We start from the raw sequence: 19,825 nt of genomic DNA, 5'->3' as shown, positions 1-19,825 counted from the left end.
CGGCAACTCAATGCGGTTATTGATTAACTACTTACAGACGCACCAACATAATACAACAAAGTGAAGGTTAATTAAAATCAAATAAAATCAAGAGACACTATTTCATATGTTTGGGATTTCAGATAAAGTGTATTAGCTTAGCAAAAGCTCTGGTTCTAGAAATTCCTCAATGGAATGTTAGATAATTGGGGATTTCTGAAAAAGAAGACTTTCTTATTGAGGTGTGGAGTTGTTTTGCTTTGGGTTTTTTTGCTCTTCATTATAAACGGAACATCGGTCTCATTTTATATTTTCTCTTTTATTATAGGACTTCCTCAAATACTCCAAAAAAGCTAATCTTGACACAACAGAATTAGAGGTATTTAGAAATATTGTTTTTTAAAAACCATTAATGTATTTTTACCACCAACAATGTAACTGTTGGAGCTGTGCCAGAATCCAGCACTCTTTTAATGTTGCTACTCATTTAATGCTCTCATTTTATTATAGTAATTCCTAAATACAGATGATGCTGGGTTCTTGTTTGTTTGTTTCGTTTTCTTTAGATTATACAGCCTTCTGCTTTGGAAAGCGTTATTTAATTATGTTTATCCAACTTCTTTCAGTTAATGTTTCTAAAATGGGTTGTAAGTAATTCTCACAGGCAAGTAAGGGGCATTATGTGTGCACATGTGCCTTCAAGTTGCCTGGTGAGTTATGTCAAAGGTCCCCAAACTGAGACTTCTTATATTTGGCACTTCTTTTTCAGTAATTTCACTACATTATGTGTTAATTTTATCTTAGTACATTTGGCCCGCCCACTGTGTTCTATTTCTCTATCATGTTATTTTGAAACTGTTTATTTTGTTATTTCATGTATTTATTTTTGATGGTACTTTTGTTTTTCTGTATTTCATTTTGCTGTACTGTAATTTTGGCTTAGCCTTACATTATCCACCCCGAGTCCCCTTTGGGAGGATGGTGGTGTGGTACGAATAAAGATTATTATTATTATTATCATTATTATTATTGCCTTATTGAACATGTTGTCTTTCCCCATTTTTTATTGGGCCCAGTCATCCAAGACAGATTTTTAAAGAGCAAATGGAGGGGTTAGAGTACATCTACAGAGTTTGTGTCTCACTTCTTCTGAATACTTTTTATTTTCATTTTTCAAGTTTTATTCATTATGGAAATAATGCTTGACACAATACTTTGGCTGTTTTGAAATAATTCATCAAGGAGTCTTCAAAAGAAGGCATACTGTTTGTTCCTACAAACAGTCGCTAGTCTGTTTTTGTGACATAGTTAATATAATATGAGAGTTATATAACATATCTCGTGGGATGACATTTTTGAGTACAGCTGACTATTCTAAAATTCTTCTCCTTTGATTCAACAGAGGGCTGTAGAAGTAATGTGTATAGTCCCCAAACGGTGCAACGACATGATGAATGTTGGTCGTTTACAAGGATTTGATGTAAGTTCTTCATTAACTTTGTGCTCTTCTTCATTCTTGATGAACAGCAGGTTTTCTTCATAATTGTATACTTGAAGATCAAACAAAAACATTTTTGATGTCCTCGTTTCAGTTTTAGAATTTTTAGGCAATCTAAAACGTCTTCATTATATTACAGGTTGAAGGCATCCTGTAAAGAATTAGCCTCTATTCTCAATTGGCTTTAACCATGGGCCGATTAATAGTGCGATGATGATGATGATTATAATTATTATATTTCTTACCCACCTCTCCTCATGGCTAGACTACAGAGTGAGGAAATGCCCCCTGGATGCATTCTGCTATAGTTAAAATGCTGTCTAACATTTACATGAAACCGCTGGGAGAGACATCTTCCGGAGTTTTGGAGTTTGGTGTCAAATTTACACCAGTGACACCCAACTCTGTTACTCCTTTCCACCGAAAGCCGAGGATGCCGTCCTGCCCCTAAAACGTTGCCTGTCATCAGTGATGGACTGGATGAGGGCTAATAAGTTGACAGTAAATCCAGACAAAACAGAGGTACTTCTGGTCAGTCGGAAGGCGAATTAGGCTGTGAGTTTACAACCTGTGCTGGATGGGGTCACACTCCCCTTGAAGGCACAGGTTTGCAGACTTGGGGTGATCCTGGACTTATTGCTGATTCTGAAACCCCAAGTGTCAGTGGTGGCCAGAAGCGCCTTCACACAATTAAAACCTGTGCTCCAGCTACGCCCATACCTTGAGATGCCAGATCTGACCATGGTAGTCCACGCCTTGGTTACTTCTCGTTTGTACTACTGCAATGCTGTCTACATGAGGTTGCCTTTGAAGATCGTTCAGAAGCTGCAGCTAGTTCGGAGATCAGCATCTAGGTTACTAACTGGAGTGCCGCATCGTGAGAGAACAACTCCAGTGCTGAGGCAGCTCTGCTAGTTGCTGGTCTGCTTCCGGGCTAAATACAAAGTGCTGGTTGTTACATATAAAGCCCTAAATGGTTCAGGCCCAGACTATTTGCAGAACCGCATCTCCATATACAAACCGGCTTGAGCTGTGAAAGGAGCCCTGCTCTTGGTCCCATCCCCATTCCAAGCACGGCTGGTGGGAATGAGAGAGAGGGCCTTCTCCATGACTGCTCCCTGCCTCTAGAATTCTCTCCCGAAAGAACTGAAAACTACCCCCTCTCCCCTCACCTTCAGAAAGTTGCTAAAAACCCATCTATGCACTCTGGCATGTGGAGAGAAGGCAGACTAACATATCAATATACATCATCATCTAGATACATTAAATCTTGTCTAGATACTGGAATTGATTTTAGCCTATTGGTTGTTGAAAACCATCCCACTTATCAATAAGGTTTTAGCTGTTCGTTTTAGGTGTTTTATCTTGTGATAATTATACTATGTGATTATGTCTATTTGGGTCATTTATTTTTTTGTATTAATTTCTGTTTGGTATTAAGTTTAAAGTTAGGTTGTTTGATATTGTTTGATGTGTTCTGTTTTCAATGTAAACTTGTTTATATGTCTTCGCTGGCATTGAATGTTTGCCTTATATGTTGGAAACCGTCCAGAGTCCCTTTGGGGAGATAGGGCAATCTACAAATCTATTATTATTATTATTATTATTATTATTATTATTATTATTATTATTATTATGTTTCCTTCCATTCTGTTCTCCTAGAACAGGGGTCCTCAAACTAAGGCCCGGGGGCCACATACGATCCTCAAAGGTCATTTACCCGGCCCTCACTCAGGGTCAACCTAAGTCTGAAAAGACTTCAAAGCACGCAACAACAATCCTATCTCATCAGCCAAAAGCAGGCTCACATTTCCTACTGAAATAGTAATAAGTTTATATTTGTTAAAATTGTTCTTCATTTTAATTATTATATTGTTTTAAGTGGTTTTTTTGCACTACAAATAAGATATGTGCAGTGTGCATAGAAATTCATTCGTGTTTTTTTCAAATTATAATCTGGTCCTCCAACAGTTTGAGGGACTGTGATCTGGCCCTCCGTTTAAAAAGTTTGAGGACTCCTGTCCTAGAGTGTATACTCTCATCTAATATAGGAGGTCTTAATTATTTGAAAAAGAGGCAGTCTAGAATGTGAAAAACCAATTTACATAGACCTAGTTCACAAGATTGTTGGATGACAGGAACTCAGATGAGACCAACTTACATGAAATTCCAAATTCATGAATATTGAATATAAGTAAAGCACTATGTTTTTTAAATGCCACCAGTCCTCACAATTTGAAAATTCGGGATAGGGCTACTGATAGTTACATGTCCAAATGTGAACATAATTCTACTGAGTTTTTGGCATGATATTAGGAGATAGCTAATAATGTTGTTACTTTTTTAAGATAGTATATTCTGCATATCTTATTGTTTAGCAGATATCATCTGGTAGTCATTGAAAAGACGAACCTCTGTTTTCCTTGTACATGCTAGCATATTGTTGATCTGTATAACATTGATTTGTTTAGAATATGAAATTGCTGGTTATTTATGTTTCTTCTTCACTCTTTTCAAAATTGCAGTACTTCAAGAATAAATTAGTATTAACTACATACAAATGCAATTTTGTTTGAACTACAAAGAGCAGGATAATTTGTGCAACAAAACAAATCCATGAGATGTCAACATCTTACTAGACATGCTTTTCTTTAACAATATCATTACTCATGTCACTGAGTGGGCTGGAAGGCTTAACTAACTTGTTCTGGTTTCTGTTTTAAGGGTAAAATTGTTGCCCAGGGAAAACTGTTGCTGCAAGACACCTTCATGGTTACGGACCAGGATACAGGACTCTTGCCACGGTTGAAAGAAAGGCGGGTCTTCCTGTTTGAGCAGATTGTCATATTCAGTGAACCACTAGATAAAAAGAAAGGCTTCTCAACACCAGGGTTCTTATTTAAAAATAGCATAAAGGTAAGCATATAAGGTTTTTTTTTTCTTTAAAGGTGGTTAGGTTTAAGGTTTTAATCAATTTTTATCCCCAATGTGACACCTTCCAGATGTTTGGGGCTGCAAATCCCAGATTGGCCATGATGACTGGCCATGTTAATCTAGAGCAGGGGTTTTCAAACATTTTCAGCCACAAAGCCCTTCTTGAAGCAAAACTTTCTCATGGAGCCCCAAGAAAGGTTTATATATTATATATACTGTATATATATCAGGCATGGGCAAACTTTTTGACCAACATAACCCTAACAGTATTTCAGTAGAAGACCCAGGGGCCATTCAGTCCAACCCTCTTCTGCCACGTTGGAAAAGTACAATCATAACACCCCCAACAGATGGCCATCCAGCCTTTGTAATAATAACAATAATAATAGTAGAAACACCAGGGAGCATTCAGTCCAATCCCCTTCTGCCATTCAGGAAAAACACAGTCAAAGCTCCCTCAATAGATGGCCATCCAGCCTTTGTAATAATAATAATAATAATAATAATAGCAGAAACGCCAGGGACCATCCAGTCCAACCCCCTTCTGCAATGCAGGAAAAGCACAATCAAAGCACCCTCAACAGATGACCATCCAGCCTTTGTAGTAGAAAATAATAATAATCATAATATCAATAATAATAATGGCAGAAACCCCAGTTGGCATCCATTATTATTATTATTATTATTATTATTATTATTATTATTATTACTGTCTGGCCTCCACAAGATTTCTCATGGTTTACTCCTGTTAAACCCATATTTAGTTAGAGGGGATGAGTATTTTATGTATAGTGTGTGGGTTAGTCTAGGTCAGGGGTCCCCAAACTATGGCCCGGGGACCGGATACGGCCCTCCCAGGTCATTTACCCGGCCCTTGCTCAGGGTCAACCTAAGTCTGAAATGACTTGAAAGCACGCAACAACAACAACAATCACATCAGTCAAAAGCAGGCTCACACTTCCCATTGAAATTCTAATAATTTTATATTTGTTAAATTTGATCTTCATTTTAATTACTGTATTGCTTTTAAGTGTTTTTGCACTACAAATAAGATATGTGCAGTGTGCATGGGAATTCATTCTTCTTCTTTTTTCAAACTATAATCCGGCCCTCCAACAGTTTGAGGGACTGTGACCTGGCCCTCTGTTTAAAAAGTTTGTGGATCCCTGGTCTAGATAGCCTCTTCCTAGTTGTATTTTAGACCTCCCTCACCCTGTCCTTTTTAAGACTCCTCTTAGGGGCGGAACCTCAGCCAAGACCCTCCTAGTTCTTTGAGGAGTCAGCCAGTTTGGTAATTGGAAGGTAAAGAGTAAGGAAGGTTGGAGGATCCAAAAGAAAATAGAACATCACATCGAAACCACACAAGTCACGTCAAGGCCATACCAGTTACATTAAAACTATATGAATGTAAAGACACAAAGTAAAGCCATGTCAGAGACAAAACAGATTGAGATCCAATTGAAGTCATATTAAAGTAACATTCAGTTAGAACCGTGGTTATGCTTCAAGGACTTTAACTCCCCTCACAAAAACCTGCAGTAAACTCAAGAGTGGAGGAAATTTGAGATCTGTTATCTAATAAATTCTTGTTTTTATTTAAAATACGTAGCATTCAATCTGTTCCCTGCACCACAGGCACCTTCCAAATATTTAGCTAGTGCAGGGACAGAACAATAATAATAGCAGAAACCCAGGATGTATCTAGTCCAATACCCTTCTGCCATGCAGGAAAAGCACAAAGTACCCCACAACAAATGGCCATCTAGCCTTTGTAATAGTAGTAGTAGTAGTAGTAACATTAATAATAGCAGAAACCCCAGGGGGTATCATGGAGACCCTCAGTATGCTTCGCAGAGTCCCAAGGGCTCCCCAGAGCACACTTTGAGAACCGCTGGTCTAGAGGACACCGCATTGGTGAAGGTTAGTTAAGTCCAAAAGTCCTCTATTCTCTGTAAAAGTAATTTAGAAATATCCTCTAGGGTTCATTTTGTGAATCAGGAAAAATCACAGAATGTTTTCAAAGATATATAAAGCCAGCAATTGGAGAGTGGGAAGCTCATTAAGCTCCTCTCTGCTGTCTGTTCAAAGGTTTTCTTTCAGCCAGTCACTCCAAGATTTTGTGTTCTTTTTCTATGATTCCTGGTAAGCTCAAAGAAATCGTTTCTTCTGCTTATGGCTGACAATGTCCCAAGAGCCACATAATGAAGTACTTTACTTCTCCTTTTCCTGTGTGACAAACAGATAAAAAGTATTTTCAATTATGCCAGGTCTGGTGAATGAGTAGTTAGCCTGCTGTGAGAAATGAACAATAATGAGGAAAGACTGAACAGAGGAAAATTTTGAATTCAACCATTGTATGATTTGAAACTACTTAATAGGAATGAGGATCAAGAGCACTTGTTGCTCATTTGGGCCACTTCTTATGAATCTACATTTGAATGGATTACAAGGGGAGGTTTTACCACTTTGTTTTTGATGCATCCATTGAGATATCTAGTATACATAGAACATAGTTTTTTCCACAACTGTGAACCCTGCATGCAAAGATGGATGGAATCATATAAGAGAATCTGCTCCTGTAGGACATCCCAACCATGTGTTGAGCACATACAAGAGATCCCAGATATATTCTGGTGTTTCCTATGCTCAGTTTCCTGAAAGCCCTTTTGCTTCTTTTTCAGGTGCCTTTCTATCTGAGGTTACTTCTCATTAAGTCAACATCTTGTTAAGTCTGTATAATGTAAATATATTTATGTAGGGCGCCTCCATGTTAAGTGAAATCATAACCTAATATTTACTTCTGGTATTCTTTATTGGCTGCTTTGTTGAACATCTCCCAAGCTTAATTTCCATGCTGTTTGTTCACACATCAGCCCAGGATACTTGATAGTGTCAATAACTGTTGTAACAAATAACCTGTAAAGGGTTATGTTAAACTAGGAAAGGACTGCTACTTGACTAAATTGGGCGTCTAAGCCCCAAATGATTTACTTTTTTAAAGAGTTAGCATAAGTTTGGCCTCTGGCTTGGTCTGGAAAAATTGTTTGTGAATTCCCAATTAGGACATGACTATGTTGATAGGCAGTGCTGAAGCCAAAATAGAGTCAGAATGAGTGTTACATCCCTTAACCCAGTGGTTCTCAACCTGTGGATCCCCAGATGTTTTGGCCTTCAACTCCCAGAAATCCAAACACCCAGTAAACTGGGTGGAATTTCAGGGAATTGTAGGCCAAACAGCAGAGGACCCATAGGTTGAGAACCACTGCCTTAATCCAGTGAGAAGATCTCAGGTTCACAGAGGTCTCTCAAACACTAGTTCCTCCTGCTATCTGATTAAAAATAATGACACCGGTTCAGGAATTTCACTTCTTAATATTTTGCTTAATTTTTTTATAATGAAGGTGAGTTGCCTTTGTTTGGAGGAAAACGTAGACAACGATCCATGTAAATTTGCACTGACATCGAGAGCAGGTGATTCTATGGAGACTTTTGTTTTGCATTCCACCAGTCCAGGAGTCCGCCAAATGTGGATCCATGAAATCAACCAAATTTTGGAAAACCAGCGTAATTTTCTAAATGGTAATGTAAACTACATTTTTTTCTCCTATTCAGATTTCAGTATTAGGTTCAACTCTCTAGTAAATTTCCTTTGTCATATTTCTGTCAAAACTACATTTTTTCTCCTATTCAGATTTCAGTATTAGGTTCAACTCTCTAGTAAATTTCCTTTGCCATATTACTGTCAAAATTACCCCTTCACATATGTATCTTATTCTTCATTGGTGTTTATGGTTTCTGGAATACTGTATTTATTCAAATATAATGCTTACCTTTTTTGACTACATTCAAGGCAATGGTTTCCCCTTGACATTAATTCTAGTATTTGCCTTCACACTGGGTTTCTTTTTCGTGCAGGTAAACGACTTCACTCTCACAGAGCTTTCTCTCATACCGAACTTACACAGTAGCTTTACACGCGAGGTCTTCAACCTGGGGCTTCTCTCACTGAAGCTTCTCACAGACAAAGGCCTACCTCACACTGTGAGGCCTCTCACAGACTGAGACCTTTCTCCCACTGAGGCAAACTAACATGAAAACCTACTAAGCTACAGGCACACCTGCTTATATAAAACTGCAGCTTTTGCTGAGGCATTGCATCCATTTAACCCTTTCAGTGCTCGACTCACATTTTTGTAATTAAAAATACCTAGATAATTTTTGTCATATTTCTGACAGTATTCTCTTTGTTCCTGTGGAGAAGCTGTGCACTAGTTGACTGTGTTCCACTTTACTTAGCAGATGTGACAAAAACAATGCCAGCCTAAATAATTGCTGGTACAATCTTAGACCTTTAAAAAGAACCTTAAAACCTGGCTCTTCTGCTGCGCCTTTGGTGAGTAGGTGCACAACATGACACCACTTCTCCCCTCAATGCTTCTGTCACTGGAGTACATGCCCCCCCTAATGGGAAAGTCTGGTTCCACAACCCTGTGTTTTTTATGAGTTCCCTCTTGCAAATAACTTGCTCCTCTTCTTATCTCATTCGAGTCTTTTAACATTTTATCCTGCACATGTGGCCCACCCACTGTAATTGTAATTGTGATTATTATAATGTTATATTGTTATTGTATTCCTGTGTTTTATATAATGATGATGCTGTTGCTTGTTGCTTACGTTTTTTGGTTTTATTTTGCTATAATATGTTGTCTGAGCTTGGCCTCATGTTAGCCACCCCGAGTCCCCGTTGGGGAGATGGTGGCAGGGTATAAATAAAGTTTATTATTATTATGTGAAATCTTGTGTAGGAAGCTGCTTTGCTTTGTCTTCCATTTTATGTGAATTTCTCTGTTTTCTCCCAATGGTCACCTCAGCCTTGACATCACCAATCGAGTACCAGAGGAACCACAGTGGTCCTGGTGGCGGCGGCAGCAACAACAGCAGCAGCAGCGGCCCGAGCTCCTGCACTGGAATCCCCAGCTCCAGCCGTAGCAGACCTTCTCGGATCCCACAGCCGGTCCGACACCATTCCCCAGTCCTGGTCTCCTCTGCAGCCTCAGTCCAGGCAGAGGCAGACAAGATGTCAGGTACGTCCATTCACAATCCCTCCCTGCCTCCCCACACAACTACCCTACAAGCTGGCTTCAGCCAGGCAGGCAGGCATCCATCAAACATACAGCAAAATGGTCCTGAGAAAGAAGCAGAGAAGATCCCCAAGATGAATGCTTTGGAGAGCCCCCGGAAGGCACGGACAAGCACTTATGGTCCTGCGGATGCAGATCAGAGGGAATGCCGAGGGAATTCGGAGGAGATTCGTTCAAGGAACAGCATAGGATCCCTGACGCTGGGGAAAGCCAGACCTGGAGCTATCTCACCTGTAAACCCTCCTCCTGCAATGACTTTCCCCTCTCCTTTTGGCAAGGAAAACTTTACACCCAGCAGTCCTCTGCAGAAAGGCTCCTTTTGGAGCTCCATCCCAGCATCCCCTGTCAGCCGTCCCGGCTCCTTCACTTTCCCCGGGGACAGTGACTCCCTCCAGCGCCAGGTCCGCCGCCACTCTTCACACAGCAAGGACACAGACCGCATGAGCACATGTTCCTCGGCCAGCGAGCAGTCAGTACACTCCACCCAGAGTAATGGGGTAAGAGCCAGAGCGCTTCTCTCCTGTGAGCTCTTCTAAAACTCTTCCCATGCTCCCTTCTCCTGCGCGTGACCATCAGCCTCCGTACTAACTTCTGGCTCTCCAATGCTGCACCACTGCTCTGAAATAATAACAATCAGTCGCTCCAGCCTTTCTGTGCAGATCTCAATAGAGACATATGTTGATCTGCGTGTGTATACATAAGATAAAAACTTGCAATATGTATACAGACGCACAGAAAAAAACTCTAACTCTAAATATGACTTTGACCTCTGCTGATTTTTTTAAAATCTGCTAGTCTGGTTTCTACTAACTTGCTCTTGGCTTTCCCCTCCCTATCTAACACAAAGGCACAAATCTAACCTGCTGTGTGCCGCCGCCATGTGGGAACTCTTGTTTACGCATCACCTGTATTTCTGCTGCAGATTTGTTCAGGGCTTCCTCCTCCTTACAAGCACGCAGTTCATTTTCCCCACTCCAGATGACGCTTTGAAGAAACTAAGAATTGCCCAGCTGGATCAGGCAGCCAGATGCACGAGGAAGCCAGCACTCCCCTGTGGTCTCCATCATCTTGCATTCAGATAATCATGGAGGTCTTCTGCTGCTCTTATCTGTTTTTAAATTTCAAATGAGCTGAAGCATTCTGTTGACTTGCTGTCTTTAAAATATGCATGCACCTTGTCAAGGAATCTTCCAGCATAAAAAAAAATCCTGAGTATACTGCTATACACAAAAAGGCTATCTTAGTCAAATCGCCATATATATTTTTTTAAAAACCTTCTGTAAAATCTCTGTGAAGCTCTTCACCAGGGTACCTGAAAATGCAATTTTTCAAACCATTCTGCTGTCTGGTACTGCAAGGGAAGAACAGGGTTGTCGGCCAGCAGACTCCATACTTCTCTGTGAGACTTCCATCTGGAAACACAACATGGCTTTGAAAAGACACTTTTAAGATTTTTGAAATTAAACACTGATCATGGGGAATGAGACTGTCACACTGAATCAATCCCAGACCTTTTCCTCTGTTTAAATACGTTGCACACGTTTCCAGCTTCTTTCGCAGTTGCTCCACAACATCAGCTGCGCATCACCTGGCCTTCCAAATCTTTCTTGCATGCATGCACTATTGGATTGAATTTTTAACAATATAGCACTCTTGATTTCCTCTTTCACTTACTGTAGCATAGCTCTAGGGTACGAAATTCTGCTTTGCATGTCTCTTCTTGTTTTAGGCTCCTGGTCTTATCTTTATTTGATTTGGTTTTAGTGTGCCTACTTTGATAGTTTTCTGGATGTAAGGAATGTCAACTTGACCATGAAGATAAACTTGTTTGAGGCGAGTAGGGAATAGGGTTGTTAAAGGTATATATATAGGCAGAGGGAATTCCTTTTGCGATGCTTAAAAAATTAAATGTTCCTACTTCAGAAATATGCATATGCACTATTTAAAAAATGAAATAATACTTCGCAATGGGTCAGAACAAAAATCCTTGGTGCTGTTCAATTGTTTGGGCGGTGGCTAAAAGGAGGTCTAGACAGAGAAGGGATAGTCCATTTTATGGGGAGGGAAGTTGAAGGAGGAAAACCATTACCCCAATTTTCACTGGTTATCCCCCCCCCCTTCCCATATTATAAACTATGTTTGCTTTGACTACAGCAGTGGTTCTCAACCTGGGGTTCCCAGATGTTTTTGGCCTACAACTCCCAGAAATTCTAAGAGCTGGTAAACTAGCTGGGATTTCTGGGAGTTGTAGGCCAAAAACATCTGGGGACTCCAGGTTGAGAACCACTGGACTAAAGGGACATGGGTGGGAAGAATAACAGGAAAGCTCCTTCATAAAATGGACTATTTTTCTCTGTCTAGCACCACCTTGTGGCCTCCATCTATAAAATGGAACACTACCTATTCCTTATATTTAAAATAAAATTACCTCTTAGAAATATTTTCTTCATTGTTTCCTTCCCCTCCCTACATTAAATATGGATATTGTTGAGGTCAGTGAAAAGCATAACATTTGCAATAATATGATGCCATTGATGGAAACATGTCCTTTCCTTCAACTTAGCAAGGCAATTCTCTCTAGAGCTTATTTTGCAAGAGTTAATATCAAGAAGAGCAAGAGGATATTTTGTGCAAATCAGTAAATGAAAACATCTAGTCTGCAAGTCATTATAGTATAATCTGTGGATTTAATTAACTTACATTCAGATTTAGAGATCAGCTTAAACAAGCAAATTAACTCTTTATTCCAGTGTTTCCCAACCTGTGGTCAATGGTCCACCAGTGGTCCGCAAGAACTAAAATATAGTCCATGGCCTCGCCATTACTACTGTAATGACTGTTCTCGCAAAACCCTCTTATAGTGCCGAGGCCTCACCATTACCATGTGGCAACAATAGCGACTGGTCTTGCAAAACCCTCTTATGGTGCCGCGGCAACGGGGATCTTGGGAGGGAAGAGGCTGACCACCCATAAAAGATTACTATTACCACATCAGCTCTAAATTATTAAATATGTTTTTCTGTGGGCGAGCAGATGGCATATGTTCTGTACTGGGTGGCATATGTTCTGTATCAGAAACTAGAGCTGATGTGGTCTATCCAATACAGTTTTCTGTATCCGCACCCCAAATAACCAAACTGAATCTAAAGTTGACCAAAATTGATTTGTAACTCTTTTGGTACTAATGTTGGAGAGTGAACCCTGGTCAAAGTAGTCCCTGGTTAAAAAAAAGGTTGGGAACCACTGGTTTAGTCTTTCATTTAGATATGTAGCATACTTCATCCCAGAATATTTCCCCATTAGAACACACAGTTGATATGGACCTGTGTGGCATCAGTGCATACCATCTAGGCTCTGTCCTCAAGATGAACACGGAAAATCCGAGGTGAGGATTATGCTTGGCCAATTTAGATATAATAATCCCAAATCCATAAACCAAGTTCATTATACTTGGGATGAGTAGTGCCTCCACACACATTTACACCTGTTAGCTTCAGCACATGGTCTTTTTCAGGTATGGATAAGTTTTACATCCAAAACAGAAGTTGTGAATTTATTATCAGCTCATTTAGCAAGATTTAAAAACACTAGGAAGCAAACTAACATTACATCACAGATCTCTAGTTTGGATGTAGTGAAGGATTATGGTTTAATTTGACTTGTATTATGAAGCCCAAGAAAAGACAAGAGGTAGAGTGGAGGAAAAGAAGTATATGGTTTTTATTCTAGCCTTCCCAGTCATTGTTAGGAAATTCAGCTCACAAAGTCTAAGAAGACTTGTGAAATGTGAAAATCTGAAACCGTTTGCCTCTCAGATGTTCACACTACCAGATTTTAACTTACCTTCTGCAGGAGAATGGTGAAGATACTTTTAAAAGCTATATTTCTATGTATTTTCTAGCTCCTACAGTGAAACTATGTTTCCACCGAAAGTCGTTTGTTCAATAGCGTTTATTATTACCCATAATTTTGTGTAGCTACCCAAGGTCCTGGGACATATCCCTTGCAGATGTACGGCTTCTACTGTAATTTAGTTTACCACATCCTTCAAAAATACAAACACATCTCCCAAATATGTCCATATCTCCTTAATTAATACGCATACCAGCCTGGTTGCTCTATTTTTAAGATTACAGTGTGTGTTTGTTTAGATTTTTTAAATCAGCTCAGTAGCAATATAGTTGTGAAAGGAATATTTTGATATTACTACAAGCCTACTGAAACGGAAATTTCTTTGTGCTGATGTTATGGAATAGAGCCACCTTACACGCACCCTTCTACTTGAGTAAACGTTCTCCCATTTCCTTTCCCTCTACCTGATCGCTTCATCCACAGAGTGAAAGTAGCAGCAGTAGCAATATCTCCACCATGCTGGTGACACACGATTATACGGCAGTGAAGGAGGATGAGATTAATGTCTACCAAGGAGAAGTTGTGCAAATTCTAGCCAGCAACCAACAGAACATGTTTTTGGTGTTCCGCGCCGCCACTGATCAGTGCCCCGCAGCCGAGGGCTGGATCCCCGGCTATGTCCTGGGGCACACCAGTGCAATCACCGTTGACAACCCTGATGGAACAATGAAGTAAGTCCCACAGAGAATTCCAATGTGTCTGTTCTCATTCCAGAATGGTAGGTCGTATTCATGTAGGGCTGACAGATTTCTCGTGTCAGAAATCCGAATTCTTCATGGATAAAGTTTAGGTTTCTGCCTGCCTATTTCAGTAGTGCCTGGTATCTCCTTACTAGAATTGAATGGTCAAGGAATAGATTCAATCAATAATTCACCATATCCTATATTAACCCATGACCTCAAAACCCTTACTAAATACTAGGAGAATATTTATTTATATCTCATCCTTACTTCGAAGGGATCTCAGGACGGCTTACGAAATTGGTATTGTTCTATTCCCGAACAACAATTAAAAACAATTAAACAACATTAAAGCAACATATATAAACATTAGATGACTGTTGTGCATAGATCCAAAGCCAGATAATCAGAAAGTCATATTCATCAATCTAAAGCCAATTCCAACTGTATTGCACAGATAATTATGCGGGGCCAAATGCTCCCAAAACCAAGTTTTCACTTGTTTGTGAAATTACAGGTGGAAAGGGGCCGATCTAATCCACTAGGGAGGGAGTTCCACAGCCGAAGGGCCACCACTGAGAAAGCCCTGTCTCTTGTCTCCACCAGTCGCACCTGCGAAGGTGGTGGGACCAAGATCTTAACCTTCGTGATGGTTCATAGAGGGAGATGCGTTCAAGCAGATAAGTTGGGCCGAGGCCATTCAGAGTGTTATAGGCCAAAGCCAGCACTTTGAATTGTGCTCGATAGCAGCCCAGCAGCCAGTGGAGCTGGCACAACAGAGGGTTGTGGGCTCCCTGCATGCCACTCCTGTCTGCAATCTGGCTGCCGCATGTTGGACTAGTTGAAGCTTCCGAACAGTCGCAAAGGCAACCCCACGTAGAGCACGTAGTAGTACTCTATACGAGATGGATACAGGCTAATAGTTCACATAAGTTGACACTTAAGTAAGTAGGCAGAAAATTAGATATATTTAAGAAAAAAAACTGCCACAAAAACTTGAGTTTGGGCTTTTTATGCTCTAATTTATCTCACCTCTCCCCAAAACATTTGCATAACCTCTCTTAAGACAGATACCTCTTAAGTCTCACAACCTTTTCTTTGCCAAATGGTTGTTTCAAGTGGTGATGCTTCCCGTCGTATTGAATAATTATTTAGTAATTCAAAGATTCTGACATTTTTGAGAATTCAGATTGTTTCCAAATCTGTTTGCTCATTCAGAGGCTGTTTGATGTTGCAAACACCTCATGGTTACACTAAGCTTCTTTGCACGCTGCTGGTTTAAGAAAATATTTTGTTTCTGCAGAAGAAGATAAGATTTGAGGCCTAGTTGTAGTTGTAATTCGTTGAGATACCATTCAAAGTCAAAACTGGTAGTTTATGTGATTGAATGTTGTCCCAAAATAAATAAATCATTCCAAACAGAAACACAGATTCCAAGGAGAATACTAGGTGAAAATCACTCATTTTTACATACCATATATACTCAAGTATAAGCTGTTTTCAGCCCCCTTTTTAGGCTGAAAAAGCCCCCCCCCCCATCTTATACTCAAGTCAAAGTTATTTTTATTTTACTCCGTTATTATTATTATTATTATTATTATTATTATTATTACATTTATTATTTTACTCTATTTATTATTAATAATAACTTTACTATTTTACTCTAATATTGTTATTATAACATTTATTATTTTACTCTATTATTATTACATTTATTATTTTACTCTTATTACTGTTATTACATTTCCATTTACTCTAATATAATTATTTTTATTATATTTATTATTTTACTCTCTGTTATTGGGAGGATACGTAAGCACATTTACATTTAAGAAGGTTAGAATAATGGTTTAATCAGAATTGAACTGTCATATCTTAAATTACAGTTTTATGTAAATATTCAAAAACATTTAACCTACTGATGCCTCAATTAATGTAATTTTATTGGCATCTATTTTTATTTTGAAATTTACCAGCTGCTGCTGCATTTCCCACCCTCAGTTTATACTCGAGTTAATTAATACATTTTCCCAGTTTTTTATGATTAAATTAGGTGCCTCGGCTTATATTCGGGTTGACTTATGCTAGAGTATATACTGTAATGTTTCTATACCAAAAATCCCTCTTTTTTTATATAGGGACATATGTCATGAGCACTGCTGTGTTAATCGAATGAGGTCATGTATATAGTACATATAGAACTAAATGCAATAATAGCTATTTTAGTGCAATAATTATATAATTCTTATCAAATCTGCCAAATGTATGTGGCCTTGAAAGTCATTTGTCTGATTCATCCGTAAACTACTCCTTATTTGAATGAACTGTTCGGTGTGTTTTTCAAATGTTCTTCCTTCTACATGTTGATTTAAAATATTTCTCCAAGGCAAAAATGACCCACAGGAAGCTCCAGTTAATTGCGGTTATGTTCTACCTTCAGGAAGTCATCATCTTGGCACACAGCACTCCGTCTAAGGAAGAAATCTGAGAAAAAAGATAAAGACGGCAAAAGGGAAGGCAAGTTAGAAAATGGTTACCGTAAATCTCGAGACGGACTTGCCAATAAGGTTTCCGTGAAGGTATTTTCTTCCTGATGTTGTATTTATAGGAATCATTAAGTTGTGGGACAAAATGTGCCAGTATTGTATTTTATGTAGCACCAAGGTTGCTGTACTTGGCATGTGTTTGTACTGGCTTTCTTTCATAATTGTTCCTCTTTTAGATAGAAATAGTAAAATCCTGTTTTGAACACAGTTTTTTAGAATATTTGTATACAATTCAAACTGTTGTCATTGTTGCTATTGCTGCTATGTGCCATCAAGACAATTTTAACTTAGGATGAATGAGAGTCTCGGTCCTCAACATCCCTGCTCAGGTCTTAAAGACTCAGGTCCAGTATTCCTTTCACCTTACTGAGAATTATTGTCCCTTCCATCATTTCATAGCATGTCCAAAGTACAATAGCCTCGGTTTAGTCATTTTGGTTCCTAGTAAGAGTTCAGGCTTAATTTGCTCTTTGGGGGATGGGAACTATCCAGGGTATCCAGAGAGCTGTCCTCTGGCACCACAATTCAAATGTGTTGATTTTCTTCCTGTCATCTTTCTTCACAGTCCCGTTTTCACAACTATTTGAAATAGCATGGCTAAATTATTCTACTATTGATAGTTAATGATACAAAATGTTCTACCGTGAAGTATTATGTCACCCACAACTACATTATTATTATATTATACCTTACTATATTATTATTATTATTATTATTATTATTATTATTATTATACTGACAAAAAACACAGTATGTCACAGCAAATGAGATCTATATGCTGGATTTCGTATCACAAAATCACAAGTCAAACACTTCCCAATCGTCTAGGACTGTGTGATGTATTTTCAAATGATGCACACAGAACCAAGTAAGGTGGCTTTTTGCAGTTGACAGATTGTGATTTTGTCAGTGTTTATTGTTTCCAAATGCCGACTGAGATCTTTTGGCACGACACCCAGTGTGCCAATGTTGTAAGGTATAATAATAATAATCATCATCATCATTATCATTATTATCATTTATTATTATTATTATTATTATTTGGGAGCCTTTTTCTCCTCTGTGCAAAAAAACATGTTATGGTGGGTTATATTTGCATAGTATGTCAAGCCTGTGGAGGATTGTAGAGTTTTTAAAACAAAGGAGCCAAGGGAAAACCATTCAGTCTTTTTGATATATTCAAGTAAAGGCAGAGAGCCAAATAGCTTTTTAACATGGCTGCTTTGAACACTGCTTAAGTACCTGGTATCAGAAAAAAGTAGTGTCTTCCCTTGTGTGGACATATCTTGTCCAGTTAACTGAATAGGATTCAGAGTAAAACAGGAAACCAAGCTCTCATATGATACAGTAAAGAAAGAATATTCACTTTTACTCAGAAGGTTGCAAAGAGTATTATGGTCACTTTTCAGTATTCCTGGCACAAGATCATATCCTGTCTCAGAGTACAGAAGTCTTTTCAAAGTACAAATTCAAAATGATGCATATTGAGTTCACAGGAAGCAGTAGCAATCATTGCTAAGAGGACAATGGTTATCAAATTGACTGGGTAATATGGTGTTGGGCAGAAATGTTCATGTTCCAAGTAGCTCAAACTACAGTAGTCTTGCTTATCCAATATAAATGGACCGGCAGAAGGTTGAATAAGTTAAAATGTTGGATAATAAGGAGAGATTAAGGAAAAGCCTATAAAACACCAAATTACATTATGATTTTGCAACTTAAACACCAAAACATCATGTTTTACAACAAATAAACAGAAAAAGCAGTTCAATACACGATAATGTTATGTAGTAATTACTGTATTTGGGAATTTAGCACCAAAACATTACAGTGTATTGAAACAGCTGTGGATCGGGGATAATACAGAACGTTGGATGAACGAAGGATGGATAAGCGAGACTGTACTGTATATCTTTAAAGCATAATTCAAGATTTGCAACTTTCCTAGCAGCCTTAATCTTAAAAAGTAGCATATTTAATTCAGTTCTGAGTTTTTTAAACCAGTGCTTTTACAAATGACTGTCATTCCTCTGAGAAGAGCTGGTATATGTTTTCAAGAAACAATTTTTTGGTGCAGCCTCCAACTTTAGTAATTGTTATTGATTTTGCATAGCAGAAATAGCCACCTCTCTCTAAGCCAGTGGTTCTCAACCTGTAGGTCCCCAAATGTTTTGGCCTTCAATTCCCAGAAATCCTAACAGCTAGTAAACTTTCTGGGAGTTATAGGCCAAAACACCTGCGGACCCACAGGTTAAGAACCACTGCACTAAACCCACCATTAAACAAAATTAGATATTTCTTACTTTAAATCACATAGAAGCCAGAGGCCCTCAAATATTAAAATCAATGGGGATATACATCCAGAACTATGCTGCAGGTCTTGCTCCAAATAACCTGAAAAGGAAAAGAATGAAAAGGAAAGGGAAAGAATGACACTGTTAATTCAGTAGATCTGTAAGGAATGAACTGGGCAAAGGTCACTATGATGGGACTGAAATATGTTTCTAAACGCAACCTTTTTAAAGCCTTCTTTTCTCTAAGAAAATTTTGGAAAACTTGTCAAAATTCTAATTTTTTCCAACTTCTCATTTTCAGCTTCTCAACCCCAACTACATTTATGATGGTAAGTGCAAATTGTCATATAAGGTGGGGCATAAAGACATCCCACATTTTGAGGGGGCACTATGTGGGCTGTAGTGCCTCTTTCTGAGTCACCGGTGGAAACCGCCTCGAGTCTCTGAGGGGGACGGTATATAAATATAGTAAATAAAATCAATAATAGTGGGGATAGAGAGGTGGGGTAGGTCTAATTCGGTAGGTAAGGCTCTGTCGTTTTCAGTACCTATCATGAGTTGGATCAGTGAACTTTGGGGTTTTGTTTTTCAAGCAAATTATGAGAACAACCATTCTGTGATAATGACACAGAGAGTGTTCTGTACATGGAGGCAATGTGGGATTTTATTCAGCTGTGTGGAAGTGGCCTCTGTCTCTTATGTACATAGATCTAGCCCTGTTTTTCTCCTGTAAAAAAGAATTTAGATTCTCAAGGCAACATGCTCAAAATTCTGCTACATGTTTTGTGGAATTTTCCAGTGATACTCTTCATCTTGGGATTCTCCTACGAAGATGCTGAAA

General features: G+C 38.8%; 1 protein-coding gene across 4 annotated transcripts in view; it reads left to right on the top strand.

Moving 5' to 3' along the window:
- The window catches only part of TRIO (trio Rho guanine nucleotide exchange factor), a 373,539-nt gene that overhangs the window by 341,459 nt on the left and 12,255 nt on the right, over positions 1-19,825 (top strand). For 3 of the 4 annotated variants that reach the window (XM_060774659.2, XM_067467537.1, XM_067467536.1), the window contains exons 44-51: positions 308-358; positions 1,382-1,459; positions 4,202-4,393; positions 7,813-7,990; positions 9,283-10,049; positions 13,888-14,135; positions 16,585-16,723; positions 19,286-19,313. In XM_060774659.2, coding sequence (XP_060630642.2) covers positions 308-358; positions 1,382-1,459; positions 4,202-4,393; positions 7,813-7,990; positions 9,283-10,049; positions 13,888-14,135; positions 16,585-16,723; positions 19,286-19,313 — 1,681 coding nt within the window. Of the gene's footprint in view, positions 1-307; positions 359-1,381; positions 1,460-4,201; positions 4,394-7,812; positions 7,991-9,282; positions 10,050-13,887; positions 14,136-16,584; positions 16,724-19,285; positions 19,314-19,825 lie in introns of those variants that run through there. The other variant, XM_067467538.1, reaches the window with a different exon arrangement.

Source organism: Anolis sagrei, chromosome 4, assembly GCF_037176765.1.
Source record: "Anolis sagrei isolate rAnoSag1 chromosome 4, rAnoSag1.mat, whole genome shotgun sequence".
Taxonomy (NCBI): Eukaryota; Metazoa; Chordata; class Lepidosauria; order Squamata; family Dactyloidae; genus Anolis; species Anolis sagrei.
This window is presented reverse-complemented; position numbering and strand designations above follow the sequence as displayed.